The 17,783-nt window shown below is 36.9% G+C and overlaps 1 protein-coding gene across 1 annotated transcript in view; it reads left to right on the top strand.

Annotated features, from left to right (window-relative positions):
* The window catches only part of CTEXP (kinase family with ARM repeat domain-containing protein), a 191,363-nt gene that overhangs the window by 44,094 nt on the left and 129,486 nt on the right, over window positions 1-17,783 (top strand). The window contains exon 4 of the mRNA XM_089792423.1: window positions 10,166-10,238. Coding sequence (XP_089648549.1) covers window positions 10,166-10,238 — 73 coding nt within the window. The remainder of the gene's footprint in view (window positions 1-10,165; window positions 10,239-17,783) is intronic.

Genomic DNA, 17,783 nt, shown 5'->3' with positions numbered 1-17,783 from the left:
GGAAAAACCCTCCCCCAAAAAGAGAGATGAAAAGCCAAGATGCATGGATGGATGGAGTAAGCAAGACCCCCCCATTATGACATACATCCAGTATATACAATAGTGAAGAATGAGAAGAACAAAACCTCATAAGAGGAAAAATTCCCCCCCATAAGAAAGAAGAGGAAGAGAGACAAGGTAGTCCCCCCCCCCGCCCAAATGAAGAATGCCGACCAGTGATTGCTGCTCCAAGGAAGAAGCTGGTCCATGAATGCTGAATGATGTTCCTCCCCTTTGGAAGAAACAATGGCAAAGGTATAATCCCGAAGATGTATGGTGGCCCTGAAACCTACTCAAGTGTCCCTGTGTTGATGCTGATTGTCGCCCCTTCCAACACTGCTGAAAAGAACGAGTGCAAATCTGGCAAGGATGTCTGTAGAACCTGTCCCAATGAACCATCTATCTCCTCAAAACCATTTGTCTCCTCAACTAATAAAGAGACCTTCGACAATTGCTGTTCATAAGGATCCATAATCACGTCAATTTGTGAAGATCGATCATGTATAGAATGGACATGAGGGTTAGAGTGAGCCCTCACAACAACTGTAGAAAGATCATCTTCATCAAAGAGAAGATGTAAATCATCAAGGATGTCTCCCAAGTTTGCTATGTGTGACTCCACAAACAAATTTGAAATGTTTGCTATGTAGTCATCCCCTGTTGCTGGAGCTGGAAGACAAGATGTACCTTGCTGTGTTGGACCTATCACTATGGCAATATATGCATGTGGACTATACTGATGCCGTGACCTTTTGCTGGAACTGTCGATAGAACCCCACGTGTCTGAATCTGTTAAAGCACTATTGCTGGTGTCACTATCAGTTTCCACAGTGTATAAAGTGCAGAGAGGATTAGAGGATAAGCTGGGTGAACTTTCCTCAAAGTGTACGTCCTTCTCCACAAAGATCTCATGAGTCTCAAGATCCATAAGTCTGTATGCCTTAACACCGTCTTCATATCCAATGAAAGTACAAGGCCTAGGTGCTGGTGCCTTGCATCTTGTAGAAGATAGGTTTGCCCATGTTGGACAACCGAAGACTTTGAAGTGACTCACAATTAGTTTTTTTCCACACTATGCCTCAAAAGGAGTCTTACCATCTAAGGCACTATGAGGAGACTTGTTAAGTATGTGAGTGGCACTGCTGATAGCTTCGACTTCTAGTGTAGGATCAAGAGACTTGGCTTTTATCATGCAACTTGTCGTGGACTTAAGAGTTCATATGCTCATTGCTGCAACATCTATCTTGTGCGGATTGAATGCTGGTGAATTTTGAAGATCAATTCCCTCAAGTTTGCTAAAGTCTTTAAGTCTTCTGTCCACATATCTGCTTTCATTATCTGTCTGTAGAACCTTGATGTCTTTCCTTGATTTCTGTTCAACATGAATTTTGAAGGCTTGAAGCTTATCAACCACTTCATTCTTGTGATGAAGTAAGTAGACCCATGTGAAGCATGAAAAGTCATCAACAAAAGTAAGGATGTAGCGGCCTTGGCTGATTGATGTCACTGCAAAAGGACCTGCTAAAACCATGTGAACCCACTGAAGAACAACTGGTGCTCTTGAAGACTTCCCTTTATCAAACTTCTTCGCGAGATGCATATCTACTGAACATAATGAATACTCACCCTTAGAAAAGTTGATGTTAGGTAGACCTTTGACCATTTATTTGGAGCAAAGTTGTTGAAGATAGCGGAAGGCAAGATGACCATACCGCTCATGCCATAATTTTGTTTGTGGATGTGAGTGAGTCAACGAGGCATGTGAAGGAGACTTAGGCACAAAGTGGGAGAAGGAATAAAGCCTCTTGTCATGATTGACTTTTCCCACTGCAACCAATGAATCATCTTTTAAACTTCGCACCATTACTGAATCTGGAAGGAACTCAACTTTATGGCCATCTCTAAGGTGAGTGATTTGGTAAATTGAGAGGAGATTAGAGCTAAGATTTGGAACATAGAGAACATCTTTGAATTCCCCATTTTCCATTTCCACATGTCCTTTCCCTTCAACTTCCATTTTAGTATCATCTCCCACAAAGATGTGCAGTACCTGTGATTGCTTCAATGAAGAAAAGTCTCCCTTTGAAGAACCCATATGATAGGAGGCACCTGAGTCAAGAATCCATTCCGATGAAGAACTTGTGTTTTCCATAAGTGCTTGCCTTGTTTCCTTTGAAGAGGTTGGAGTTGAATCTTTGGAAGTACCTAACACTTGAATTTTGTTCTTCCTGAGTAGGTTTTCCAACTCATTGATTCTCTTAGTCTTGCAATGATGCTCATCATGATTTGACTTTTTGCAATATGCACAAAAAAGTTTGTCCTTCTTTTCATTACTTCCCTTCTTGTTGGAAGAAGAATTGCCTTGCTGTGAGGAGGATTGTTGTGTCTTAGATTGTGATTTCTGCTTCCATTGCTTGTTGTTGTTGTTGTTAGAACTTCTTCCTCCTTGATTTGATTGGTTCTCATCACTAGCCACCAATCCTTTGGTCTTTGATGTTGCAAAAAGTCCCAAATCTATCAAGTGAGATTGTTCAAGAATCAACATCTCTGCAAATGCATCAAATGCAGGCTTTTGGAAAGCAGTTCCCATGGTCAACTTGTGAGTAGTATAACTCGAAACAAATGAAGCATACTCTGAAGGTAGCCTCTTTAAGATGTGATGAATCAACTTTTCATTCTTCATAGGATTTCCACAATCTTTAAGTATTGCCCTATACTCATTGGCTTTGTTGATGTAATCTTGAATTGTGTCAAAGTTCTTTGGATCCAATAGAAGTAGATCGTCCTCAATCTAAAAACCCTTTTCCTCATCCACCTTACCATACAATGCTTCAAGTTTTTCCCAAGCAGGTTTGTAGAATATTCTGACCTTAAATTTGGTGTCAAATGGTGTATCACTGAGGAATTAATTTCGTCAAACAGATCTCATGTATGCTGTAAATAACTTCAGTAACTTATCCAATTTGCACCATAAACTGATGGGATTATTTCGTCAAACACTTGGCATGGTTAAAAAACACTCATTTCCAGTAACTATGGAATTTATATTCTTTGAAATACAATGAATAACATAAACTAGTATTTTCCCAACTTAAAGATTTTTTTTTTAATTCCCTCCTACACTCGGTTTCCTTTACAAAATGTCAAAATATTTAAAATACCTCAGAATAAGTTTGGGATTGAGACACTGACTTGATTCACATACAACCAGCTTGTGAATGTGTTGATTTGCTGTTGTCGAATGCACCTAGCTCAACCTGTTTATATGATGCCGTAGGTGGAAATGGAAAGAGCCAAAATCGCTGCAGCTGTGATCACATTTTTTATATTGCCTTCCCCTCATGTTTTCAAACCCATGACCCGTTCAAGATGATTGTCGGCATTAACCTGGGCGTGGAAATGTTTATTGTCTGCCTTCACCACACTTGCTGTATACCAGAAGTCAACTTGTTCACTGGATGTGGAAAAGAACCAAGCTCGGGTTAGCAACTTAGACTCACGTTTGTGTCATGAACCATGTGGGTCTTTTGTCTGCGTGTGAATCTATCTTGCTAAAATATGACCTGCCCAGCTATGTCTAGCACCCCCTTTTCTTACACTGCCTGAGTTTTCCTTGGAGTGACGCCCTGGCTGGAAATGGCGAGGTTACTCCTGCGTTGAAGTGCCCTTGTTCAATAACGTCCAACTATCCAATCTATACTAGTTGGCTCTTCTCCAACGAGATAAATAAGAGAGTGCTCATGCCAATTTATTCCTCCTTGTAACGTAGCGTGGGATAAGTCTGGCTACCGCTTTCTCAAACCATTAACAATGAACATGCTATACAAATTCGAATGTTTGTTCAGGGCCAGTAATATCCAAAACTCCAAATGCAAAAACACTGAACTTACTTTTTGCCTGAACTGGAAACACACTATTTGCCGATTTCTGCCCAAAACCATACAAGTGCAAATTTGGAAGGAAGCATGGGGTAACGTCCAACTCCTTAATGTTTCAGACTTGAGGGTTTTCGTCCTCAAAGCCTCAGACCAGTCACATCAAAGCAACCAGATTTTAGAATATTTGCTCTCATAAATTTCTTGTGTTGTTAATCCCAATGTAAGCTCTCTTTTATAGTCTCGAAGTGAGGGAAATCACAAGGAACAAGGAATATGGGATTAAAACTCCATTTTCGTCCTGTAGTCACTTAAAGTCATTTTATAAAGTAAATAACTTATAGCATTAAAATGACTTAAGTTCTCTCACTTTAATAAGGTTCTGAAGTAAATTAAATTAAACTCCTGTTGTGACTGGTAGACATCCTGCCAAATAATATTATTAATCTATCCGGATGTGGAGATAGATTAAATTGGCGCCCATCTAACTAGTGTTGAGAAGGGGACATAACAGTTTGGCTTCCGTGAAACTGGCAATGTGGAAGAAGAGATCTCTATGTACACAACTCCTGATAATTCCTAAAGCCTAATTGTCTATAATTTTCCAATCAATGAGTTCTTTAGCATTAGTGGGTTTTAGAATTGTACCATCAACATAAAGATTTAGACCTTTTTCTATTAATCTGCTCCATACAATATCTTTCCATGTACAATAATTGTGTGAAGTTAGAAGTGGACCTTTAGGTGAACCCATGATGTAGAAAAGTAAAAGAGCACAAAAGAGACACAAAAGAACACAATTCACACCCTCCTTTCACTCAGTCAAAAAACCCCTCCAAAAAAGATGCTTTTGACACTTTATATGTAGTGCGTGTACAATAGGCCACTTGTCAAAATGGACAAAGTGGACTTCTGATTTTGCTTTTTACAACTGCCTTTTGAGGCTCAAATCTGTCACTAAGAACTGTAGCTCAGATATACAACAATTCTAAAAAGTAATCAAAGCATTACAATGTAGAAAAAGCCCTAATTCTGAAAGTGAGATTTTCGCCTAGACAATCCTAGAATCTGAATGCAGATATGGAAAGTAGACGAAAAATAACACACTTTGAAAAAAACAGAACCTGAAAATGTGTCTAGATGAGCTCGTACGAAGCATTTGAAGTTGCAAAATACATGATTGAACAGCTACAGTCGCCAAAAAACACAATTCCTGACAAATCCTTGCACCAAAACCAGAGAAGAACACCACCACTGAAAAGTTCACGAAATTCTACCCAAAATTAAAAAAAAATCGCACTTGATTTGGAGTCTAGATGACTGAGTTATGGCCTTGCAAAGTCGGGCTGCCAAATCAAAAAGCAATCTAAAAAGGGGTTTGGGCAGAAAATTGTGAGCTTAAATTCGGCAGTGATAAAATCCCTGGGAATGACGGTTAGACGGCCATCAAATTTAACACCGTGTCTGGTTGACGTGCGAAAAAACAATTTCATTTGTTGACATGGCAGTACAGAAATTTGACGTGGCGTATGGATTTTGTTGGCGTGTTAGGGGTGATGTGGCGTATGGCTACTTGGCTGAGTTTGGTTGGTCCAAATTGGCAGGTCCGTGTGCAGAAGTGGCGTTGACAGGTTGACACGTGGCTTGTGTCTGTTGGGTTCGTGGACACTGCGTGGACAATGAGTCTGCAGCAGGTTCGATGACACGTGGAAGAATCACTGGGCGTCGCGTGGTGCAGACGCAGTGGCTGTTGGTGTGCTGCGTGGTTGAAAGACAAGCGGGAAATCAAATGCGGCAGTTGGCAATAGTTTTCGGGTGCCGGAGAGTCTTTGATGGGAAATAGAGTGCCGACGGGACTAACAATTTAGTCCCACATTCCTTAAACAAGCGCAGATAGAGATAGATAAAAAACACCGGCTGCGGTGTTTAAAATAAAGCACTAGACTTGTGTGGGAACTGCCAATAAGTGTGACCTGTGCTCGCTAGTAGGCTAATTCCGTCAGAATGTGGAAAATGATTGGCCAGACTGTCAAAACGACAAATTTGTGAAATATGTCCCCTCGCCGGATTTAATGCAGATCTGCCTGAATTAATAAAGGAATATTTTTGCGAAATATTCTGCGCAGGGTATAGGGTTGGGGTCTGACTGCTCAGTACTTGTACAAATTTTTTTTCTTTGCAGGGCTGCCTGGCCGATTTTTTTTCGAAATTTCTATCTGAAAAAGCATAGAGAATAATAAAATAACAGATCTGAAAATTAAAATTGCAGATCTAAAAGATCATACCCGAACTTGCAAATTGGGGCCTTCGGGTGCCGATTTACAAAATAATTTTGCCTCACGATTGACTTTGGCCTAGTGTAGCCGAATTTATAGCCGATTTTCACTGAAGCAACGTTCCATACGCAATGGCGAGGTCAGATCTGGCTCTAGACACTCCCAATTTTCGCAGTACTCCAAATCTGGGTTGAGGTGATGAAGCAACATTGGTCTCAAACGACTATGTGAAGAGAGATTCTCCAAGCTTTGATACCATGTAAGAATTTGCCTTAGGGAAAACTTCACCAAAGAATAAAGAACTCAAACACAAGCACTATTGTAGACTAGAAAGAGTATGCTCAGAATATTGATATGTATTCGATTCAATGTATCAAAGAGTACATTAGGAGTGCCTGTATATAAAGGCCTCTGAGATGCATCTAGAATGCTTAGAAATCAGTATCATGATAAGTCATACAACTAGGCACATGTCCACCAGATATGGGTTATCCTCCATTAAGCACAAAAGTAAGTGTGATGATGAGAGGATAAGCCTACAATGGTGTAGCATGCAAAATAATGTTGTAGACACCATGTGCTAAAATAGGAGTGCGAATAACTATGTTGTCTACATGACAACTCATTAAATGATGCAAACTCTAGTGTTGTAGACACCATGTGCTGAATTAGAGTTACGTACTTCTGTGTTGTTAACATGACAACTCATAAAGGTACGCAAACTCCTAAGTGTCTCACAAAATAAATAATAAAATAATGCATTAACCTAAGTAAACTTAAGTAAAGTGTAAATAGTAAATACGTATTTACACCAACACTGCTAACAACATTCACAATAACATAAACAACGCTTTGCAACAGTATTGGTATTAGCCTCCACCACTCCCAATTCTTAGCTAAAGAATGCACTTCATTGAGTTAACAAAACAAACATTGCCATAGGATGCTCATCTGTTACATATTGATGAAGCTCTATGGTAAAGTGTGACTCAAGGGCAATGACATCTGTAACTCTATGATGATAGTCAGTTACACAGCACATGACCCTTAGAATTCCAAATTCTATGCAATAACAAACTATTGATTGTCGACAAGAATGAAGGGAAGACACAGGAAGCGTGACTACCATGGTACACTTATAGACGATTGTTACAAAGAATACAACCTTTCATTGGCAATATAAAGATTCTTCATTATACTTCAGCGTTTGATAACAGAGAGAAGACTCTTCAAATAGGAAGTGGTTTAGCATTGTAGACTTGTTGGAGACTAAGTTACCTGACCATAAGGAATAAATAGGCATAGTAGAGAACGGGCATCACATTCACACAACCTGTAGGCTGATGCAATCATATCAAGTAAGCAGATATCTCCCTCAGTTACCAAACTTTAACAATTTCTACATGCTACATCAGTAGAGGAGATTAAAGTTGTTTAGGTTGGTCCCATGTTATGTTAAAATAATGTCGTAATATTATACTGTGAGCAATGTGAATGCATCGGGTGGTTGCTTATATAATTTAGAAATGACAAGGTTATGTTACCTTCTCTAGTCATAATTGACACCTTATTAGTCACATGGTGGAGTCAGTTGATTTCAAAAGTTTTGAAGCTATTGGTTTACAAAATTGTAATATCCCTTTCCGGATATTTTACCAAAACCCGTGATATATACGTGCAATTTTAAATCCGAACAGCAAACCAATATTTGATACAAATTTCAGAACCTTAAATGATTTGTAACCTGCAGATTTGTATTCAAAGAAACTTAGAAAAACTTTTTTTTATTTCTCCAATAATCAGAAGTACATATTAAAACCAGGAGTTAACTCAAATAATCATCACAATGCGTATTGTATTATACAACAGCAATACAATAACATGCAAATATCCAAATAATCCAATCTTATACACAGAAATGACAGTTAGATTGGAAATATAAATAAACTTGTAAGAAGGCTAGGTTTGCATCCAACCTTCAAAGATTCTTCAAGGGTTTGCGTCCTCGAAGAGATAATTAGCAACTGTTTCCAGCTCCCAGATTAATGTTTGTTTTAAATATTATATCTTCATATATCCTCTCATGTGGAGCATTGTTGTACCTTTATCACTTTTCCCAATGTGATGTACGCTCTTTTAAGCAATTTGGGATAAAGCACCTTTTTTGTCCTTTAGTCACTTAAGTGAACATAGTAACTTTTTAAAATAAAGTGACAAATTAAATGACTTTAATATTCACTTAGTTAGGAAACCATATAATCATCAGGCATTAAAATAGTTGACCAAATGAACTTAGATAATCACATGCACTAGCTCGTTGGAAAGCTCTCAGCAAGATGCTTCCAAACCAACATTGAGGTACCGAAAATACTGAGCTCTGTTTACTTACTAAAAATAGTAAGTATCCGGACAACTTGCCAAAACCGCTCCAATGGGTCTGAAACTGGAAATGCCTAGGCCAAACCTTGAATTGAACCCTGTAAAGAACCTTTCCACCCCTGAAACCTAGGCGAAGCAAGCGAGCACATAGAATTATAATGTCCCAGAAAAAGGGGACATTACAAAAATGTTGTTTTCGCTGTTAAGAAGATATTATATCTTGTATAGAGTTAATGACACATGTCAATTATTTAACTAAGGGAGTTGTTATTTAGTCAACTTACTAATGTATTTGATGTGATTAAGGAATGTCTATATCTATTAGTGAGAGGTTTTCACACGTTAATTTACTGGTATTGCAGCGACAGTACACATCTACGTTATCCAAGCAGATTTTATATGCTTATGCAAGATTGAAACTGACCATACATCTGCATTAAGCAATAAAAAATCTAGAGTAAAAATTAGTGAACTTATTTATTTGGAAATTTGGGGTGATTAGGGACTGCCCATATCTATTAGCTAGAGGTTATCACTGGTTAATTTGCTTGTATTGGAATGCCAGTACACATATACATTATCCAAGCAGATTTTATATGCCTATGCAAGATTGGAACCAACCACACATCTGCACAAGTGTGGAAAACTTAAAGGAGAAACTAGAGCATGGTGTATGCATGCAAACTGTGGAATATTTGCGACTTGAGCTATTTTGTAATGTGGAAAGTTCTGGAATGTGAATGAAACTGCAAATATGGCAGGCATGTTGCAGGCAAAGACAAGGCTCTAAAGAAAGAGACTTATCACCACAACCTGTACACAATCATGACTAAGCATAAGTCCTGTTCGTTTTAATAGGCATAATAATTCAAGTTGCAAATGAAATCAACATGGCCAGGGATTCTTCTGAGGTCATGATATTACTGGTGAATTCTTACACTATCTTTGCTCATTTGATTTAATTTCACAATCTTTTAGACTGAACCATTCCATATTTCACTGGGAGGAACTTTTTTGAAAGCATTTTGGAACCTTTTTGGTTTCAGGATTCATTCTATCAACTGCAGGTTAACAGAAAAAAGAAACTTTTCCATTTAGATATTCCTCTTTTACCTTTTGCCACATTAACGGCAGATAGATAGTCCATTTAATTCTCTTTTCATTGATCTGTGAAAAGTCACGGCCTCACCTTTCAAAAACTTCCATAAGAAGGAATTCAACCAAAGGAATCTTTTCTGTTATATCTTGCTACATGGAATATCTTCCCTTCATTTGAATCCTATTAAAATTTCTTGTTATGCCACTATAACTGAAATTAGGTCATTCCTGTTGCCTTTCCACATTATCCTGATCCTATATTGTTTTTGAAATATTGTAAGCTCAAGCAGTTTGAAGTTCATACGAGTCTTAAAAAATATTGAAGGGTAAAATGCTTTCCTGAGGTGCTATGTTTACTATTAAATTTTGTCTGATGTATTTATTTGGTGAGTGTTTAAGCTTTTCCATTGTTTAGTCATAAGTTTTCTTAAGAGTGAGGTAGCTTTAATTGTTTCTTCTTTGTTATCAAAATTTACCAATAGAAATTTGGGATTGCAGGGATGAATATTATGCGTGGGGGTTGCATCAAATAGCAAAAGCTGTTAGCTTCCTCAATAACGATTGTAAACTTGTATGTGTACATTATTCTTTTGTAATCATTGTTGAAATATTTATTTTATAGCTATAGGAAATATAGATTTTTTCATTTCATATTTTTCTATTAAAAGAATTGTATTGTAGTGCACATTAGAATGTACCATGGGCTAAATGGAGGAATATTTTAAGTGCTTTTTAAACTTTAAAATTCTCTTGATTATGCAAATATGATTTGAAATTATTTTAGGCACATGGAGTTTTCTTTTAATTCTATTCTTCTTTGTCAATTAAAAAATAAAAACACCAACGAATTACAAACATCTTAAAACATATGAGTATTTCACTGGGTTGAAAGTCATAAACAACATAATGTTACAGCCTTAGCCTTAGCCTTAGCCATAAACAACATAATCTGATTTTAATCAAGTCAAAAATTCTTACTGGCTGTAAAAATCCCTTATCACCACGATATTCAGTCAGTATCATAGATATAAAGGGAATATTGCTGCAAGATCATTGTCGCAACCAGTATGAGTGTTAAAAATTGTGAAATGAACAGTAGATGTGCAACTATGAGGAATTGAAATTCCCAAATGATAAGTCTTGGAAATCAGCATTCCAGCTTGTTTAAATTCCATTTTAAGTTGAGGGAAACTGGCCCAGCTAGTCTTTTCTATATTGATAAGAGCAATTCCCATCATCTGCACACCTGCACACAGAGGACACTTAACTTCCAGGGCCATACAGATGGCAATCTTCTCCCTGAATTTTGCCATTATCTTGACTTAGCAAGCCTTAGAGTGGGCAACCTCAAATGAGTTTTGGAGACATGGCAGTCGGGTACTTGCTGGACTCGTCAAGTCCCTTGTAGTTTTTAGACTTGCCAACTCTAGGTGAGCTCTGATAAGAAGACTTAGTTGTGGCAGGGTGAGATAAAAATATAAAAATACAAAAAACAATTCACTCAAAAAGTGTTTGTTTACATATGCCTACTACACTCATAAAGAAGCTTCATTTTCATTTTTGAGCCAAAGGAAAAGGATAAATGATAGTTTTGATCCAAAATTGGTTTTCATTGATGGGAAACTAGTTTGCATGTTTGGTTTGTTTATTTACTTTTTGGTTGAACAAACCATAGTTTTTCTTTTCTATTTATATTTTATTGTGCAGCCGTTTTGCGACTTATAAATTGTCTGTAGTGCATTTTGCAAACCTTAGTTAGAAGGTACCCTTGTTTGAAACATTGTATCTCTAGGCAAAAGATATGTTATAAGATGTTTACATTGTAAACAAACTAAGCTTGGGGAAGACATGGACAAATTAAAATACATTTTACACAGATGCTGTGCTGAGATGCTAAACCACATTCAGATTTCACATGTGCCTATTGATGTTTTGCACGGATACAAGCTCAATTAGAAACCTTTGATCGGGAAAAAGAATAAAAAATTGTTGAAGAGAGGAGATGGATGCCATTGGTGAAATAGGTGAGTCTTCTTCCTTTCATCCATTTCATCTATCTTTGGGTATGTGTAGTGGTAGTAGCAGCAGTAACCCAGTGTGCAGATGCATTTTTTGTTTTTGTTTTTGGTTGCGAATAATACACACACACAAAAATGCAAAAACATAGAGAATTAAATCATTTGACAGTATGATACTTTATTGATACTATGATATTAACCTATCATTTGATAGTATGATATTAACTGCCCATTGATATTATAATAGAATAATAATTTATAATATTGATTAACAATGAACTCTTATATAGAGTTTACAGATGCTAATTATAGCGCACTCTAAAAATGGACTAAACTGAGAAAAACTAAAAAGAAAGCTTAAATGACCATTAACTAAGGTTTTAGAAGAATGAGATAAATATAGCAAGAACTAAAGATATTAAAAATAATCTAATATCCTCCCTTAATGTCATTCTATGAACTACCTCGCAAAAGACAATACCTATCTTATAGTCACAATACATGTCTCATAGAACCGAGACCCTCCTTGGATCTACAAAATGCCAATGACCAAGCCTATCCATAAAAAAACAAAGTTGGTCCCCTTTTTAAGAATGATGTGCAACAAGAGAGTAGAGCTTGACAAGCCCCTAGAATTAACAAAATTGTTGACGAGATTTCATCATAGAAACATCCAACCTGATGTCGGATAACAAAGATTCTCTTCCTTGTAGATAGAGACAAAGACTAAGAACAACTATCATGATTTTGAGGAAATATCGACAAACCCTCTGCAGTTTGCAGATTAACATTATCCTTCAGAATAAATTGCAAGATACTATGGTTTGAAAATTACAAAGCATTGTTTTTTTAGAGTAAAATAGTAAAAACCCTACAATAACATCCCACATGAACGTTGTGTATTACAGATAGTGGAAATGATTTTTTGAGGAGAAAAATCTATCAAAACCAATCAGAAATAGTGACTTAGATTCTATACTTGAAATAACAAGATCTCCATAACCCAGAAACCTTCCTGTCTTTTGGTAGAGTCGACTTAAGGCAGTAGGGTCAACTTGGTAGCGTCTGAATGCGAAACAATTTCCATATCATTGAAGTTTTACAAAGAGGGTATTCAAATCGACACTCTATTCTGTCTTCCGAAATCCACAACCTGCAAGAAAAAGGGTTTTTGTTTTGTTGATGGGGGGTTTCCCTTGGTCAAACTCCAGTTTACGAATTAACCTTGAAACTGAAATTGAAATAGAGAATGCTAGCAAGTAGTAGAAGTATAGCTAACATGAAGCAATGCAAATCTACAAATATGCTCTTGAATTGAGATGTAATCAAGTGTGTTGATGTAATAGCCTCGCCTTAACTTCAAAAACTACAAGGAAGGAAATCAAAGTGAATCAAAACTCCGTGAGTGATTGTGCTTGAAATTCGCCTTATGAATGAATGGAAGGATGAATGTAGAAGATGCAACAAAGGATCTTGAATGTGTGAAGGGAGATTTTGAATGTTGAAAATGCTAGATATTATATAAACTCCTTCGATTTGAATGCTTGAATCCTTGATCGTCAATGGAGAACTTGCTTGAATGCCTTGAATGCTTGAGAACTTGAGATCTTGAGTGCGTTTTGGATTTTGGATACAATGGATGCAAAATGAGGCAAATGGATGGGCTTATAATGGGCTCAACATAAACTTTCTCCTGTGAGCCGATTGGCCTTGCAATTAATTCCTCAGGTCAATCTTAATACAGAACCCAAGGAAGAGACCCAAAAATTGGGTCCCTGGGTGGGACATAGTACATCCTAGTTAAGCAAAGATGTATTGGGGTGCAGTACGTCCATGTTATCCAAGTCCCAAAATTTTAGAAATCCCTCGGGGCCCCAACATAGGTCCCAGTTTTGGGAAATGAGGTATGGGAAATGAGGTACAAATCTCGAGAAAACTTAGTTTCACAGTAGAAAAGAGAATCTGAGTGATTGAGGGAAGTGAGGACCCAAGTTCGGGCTTTGCGCCAAGAAAGAGGAGAACGAAGGAGGATTTATTAGGTCCTATCCCAATTACATCTAGAATAAATAAAGAGAGATAAGAAGAAAGGGGAGAATGTGAATTAAATGCAATTTATGATAAAAACGCATTAAATGGGTGTTAAACCATCATTTAATTGAAGTGCTTACAATTTAAGATAGTACATTTAGGCCCCACTTTAGCGAGAGTATGGGTCTACCTAAACTCGCGGTAAAGTAGAAAAGGAAGAGTCTGACGAATCACAATGAGATAGAAAATTAATTAGTCAAAGGGAATCAACCTCCAAGACAAAGGGTTCTAACTTCACATCCATGCACAAGGGTGCAAAAGTAAAGCAAAAGAAACATAGCCAAAAAGGCAAAGACACAAAAAGGGTTAATAATAAAACAAACCCAAATCAACTAGTGAAGAGATGTCGTCCAACAATGTCTTGCCCACTAATATCATGTTTGGAAGGCTATCAGAAGAGCATAAGTGATGGCATAAGAAATGCAAGAGCAACATCTTTAATAACATAGCTTCATGATCTATTCCTACTAGCATGAAAGCAAAAAGAGAGAGAAAAGTGACTACCTCACCCAGTATGGTGGCCACCCTACTGTGAACCGCAGGAAAAGTTGCTTGCAAAAATGGCATCGAATGGTCTAACGGGGTGGTAACCCACTATGTTGAAGGACATGATCACTGCAAATGTAATAATACTACCATATTTCTATGTGTTTCAAATGCAGATTGAATGTTATATCAATGTATAGAGGAGACATGTCTCTATGATAATTAATTAATTAATCATCAACTAGATAATATTGACATTAATACATAACATAAATACATAATTAGATATATGAGGGTTTGTCTAAATGATGATTAACCAATAACCATATAAGGATTTTCTCTAGGTGAATTCAATCCGATTGAAGCTATAACATTAACACTCCCTCTTAGCTAGGGAGGATTGTTATAGAACACATCATGCTCTGAAGCATATAGAGAGATATCAGCTCAATATGATATTCTTGGAATGACATATTTAAGGATATCAACATACATCCATAAGGTTAGATGTTTCTTTTAATATCATCTAAAGTATGATTAGCAAGGAATATCAATCATATGATATTCATCATACTTATATTCTCTTGGTATGTGCATTGGCATCATGTTCATAATACCTACCAAAAAAATATGTTATATCCTAGAATGATATGGGTTATCTGATCTCCGACACATTCTAGGACAACAATTGAATGTCATCTATCGGATAACAAACATGATCTCAGGGACATCGACTTAATGTAGTCTCCATTATAACAAGTATCATGAGCTCCGACACACTCTGGGACATCAACTTAATGTTGTCTATCATGATACGTTCGTTATCATGATCTTCAACACATTCCAGGATAACAATTTAATGTAGTATATCCTGATAATAGAGTAAGAACACAAGAACAACAAATGTAGCATTATGATCTCCGATGCATTCTGGGACAATAACTTGATGTAGTCTATCATGATAACATGTCAAACCATTGTTAGGATTGTCACTTTATAAGAGCGACCTTACAAATACATTAATGAAAGAGCGTTACCTTTCATGACATAATCCACATATGCAAAATAGTAACTCTCATGATATCTACTATGAACCAAGTTAGAAGGTAGATACAACATAGTTGCTTTTGATGGAATTTCAGACTTCATCTGAATCTGATATCAACCTTCTAACCTCCTCGGCAAGGTTGCCTCTGATGGAGTGTCAAACTCCCTTTGAAACAAAATGTCCAAGATCCTCTGAGGTCAATTGAAGTAGATCCTCTAGTTACTCACTCTTGACCTACTATCATAACATCATCTGAATGACCAATCTTGATTTTGAACGACATTCCATCACATTTTCCTCCCTCTCAAAGGAAGAGCCCCTTGTCTTTATTTTAGTTTCGAATGTTATCACCCACAAATATTCCTCAACAACATTCCTAATGCATCATTCTTCTTTTCCTGAAAGAATATCTCTCCATATACGCATTTTTTAAAACAATGAGAATGAAACATTGGCTATTATTTCCCCCTTGCAATGTAAAATTCCCACTCTTATGTATACTTATAAATTTATTACAATTTTAGTGGCACCAAAATTAATGTCGTCCACATACTTACCATTGGCCTTGAATTTGACTCCTCCATTCTTTAAATTGAACAAAATATAACCAACCATAGAGGGATGCATTTGAGGAAAAACATGACTAAGAATTGATCAAACACTCGACCATTAAAATCTGCAATAGTGTTGATCTGCTGGTCAAGAAGTTGCCCTACTTATACAAGTGTGTCCTTGCTTGGAAAAGTTTGGACAACTTCTCGTAATCAGCCTAATGCAAGGAAGAGATGGCACTTAGCTTCGTCTATTACATATCCCGAGGGAGCAAGCCAATACAAGAGTAGAAGTGGAACAAAAAAAGGGCTCTTCCACATCTATAGGGGAGTGAAGCTCGAGTACTAGGCCTTTTAATTCTACCCTCTGATCTAGAAGCTGAAGGCTCCCTCATGAATGATGAATCTAACATTAATATAACATGTAAGCTTGTAAAAGTTGATAACATTTCCAATATGAGCATTTGAACAAACACCAATTGATTCTTCTAAGATATATGATTTTACATGCATCAAAACCTCCTGAGTGCAGATCCACAACCAAGACTTGACCGATGTGACTTTGCAACACTAAAGCAAGTTCTCGTTGACCTCAATTCCACAGAGCATGTGGAACACCATACAATTGTAAGCATGATAACCCTTCAGATATAACAAAGCTCAAGTGTATGAACAACTTATACATCTAATCGTATTGTCTACTGAATTTCAACATCATTTGTGAACAATTCACTACCAACTTTGACACATTCCTCCGATGTCTCCATCCAAGTTAGTGCCCATTCAAATAGTGTCTACCTTCAAGTCTATTGACTAGAGGAACATTTAAGATCTCAAGTTGATAGCCCAAGTCTCCCCAACATCCTCCAACAAACATAGAGGCCATGGGCATCAACAATAGTCCCATTATCAGCCTTATTGATAAGAGAACATCTATCTACAAATATATCATCGAAGTCACAAGTCACCTTGATGACCATCAAGTCAATAGAAGTCCAAAATAACTCATCATTAAGTATATTCATTAAATGCATTTTCAAGTCGTGTCATTAGAGCAATTTCAGTGTCCTCATGATTCATAATTTTAGTTGGATTCCAGACATTAATTATGTCATCACTCATGCTATAACACACGAGTGTCCATCGCCTTGAACTTCCCAATTTGTTACATGAAGATACCTTCGCAGTAAATTCCTTAATGCTGAAACCAAAGTCATTGCTCCAATGCATTTGTTGGTGCAAATAAGTATTTACTATTTACACTATACTAAGTTTACTTAGGTTAATGAATTTTCATATTAGATGTCATGTAGACACCTAGGAGTTAGCACTCTATTTGAGCACATCTTGTCTCACACCTATCTTTATGAGATACACCTTTGTGTACTTATACTCTCATTGTTGCACATACTTTCATGCACAATGGAGGATAATCCACTCTTGGTGAACGTGTGCGTAGTTGTTAAGCTTATCTCTTGCATAACTCAATCATTTTGATTGACTTTATATACAAGACACTTCTATGATGTATTTTTCTGAAATTCATTATCCTTTGATCATTATTGATATTCTCATTTGATCATCTCTCGTCTCTCTTGTGCTATCTCTTGTGCTTCTAGATCTTGGCGTTGCTTTAGGCAAATTCTTACAGTGTTAAAATGCCTTAGTCAAAGTGATTGCAACAATCGTCAAATATAGTCCTCAGTTCTCACAGGTGAATTCATTGAGCCATGTTTGTGATCTAATTATAAATCAATTCTCAGTGATTCCATACCATTGGTCTATGCAATATTTGTACTTAGGGTGCTAATCCAGTACAAGCATCAAATTATATATTCGCAGAGTCAATTAATATCCCTGTGAAGGTAATTATTCATCATAAGTCATTATTGGTTTTAATATTTGTTTAGATTCCATACATTCTG

Source organism: Cupressus sempervirens, chromosome 7, assembly GCF_028749045.1.
Source record: "Cupressus sempervirens isolate cs-2001-9-10 chromosome 7, ASM2874904v1, whole genome shotgun sequence".
Classification (NCBI taxonomy): Eukaryota; Viridiplantae; Streptophyta; class Pinopsida; order Cupressales; family Cupressaceae; genus Cupressus; species Cupressus sempervirens.
Note: the sequence above shows the minus strand (reverse complement) of the source record. Positions and strands in the feature narration are given on the sequence as shown.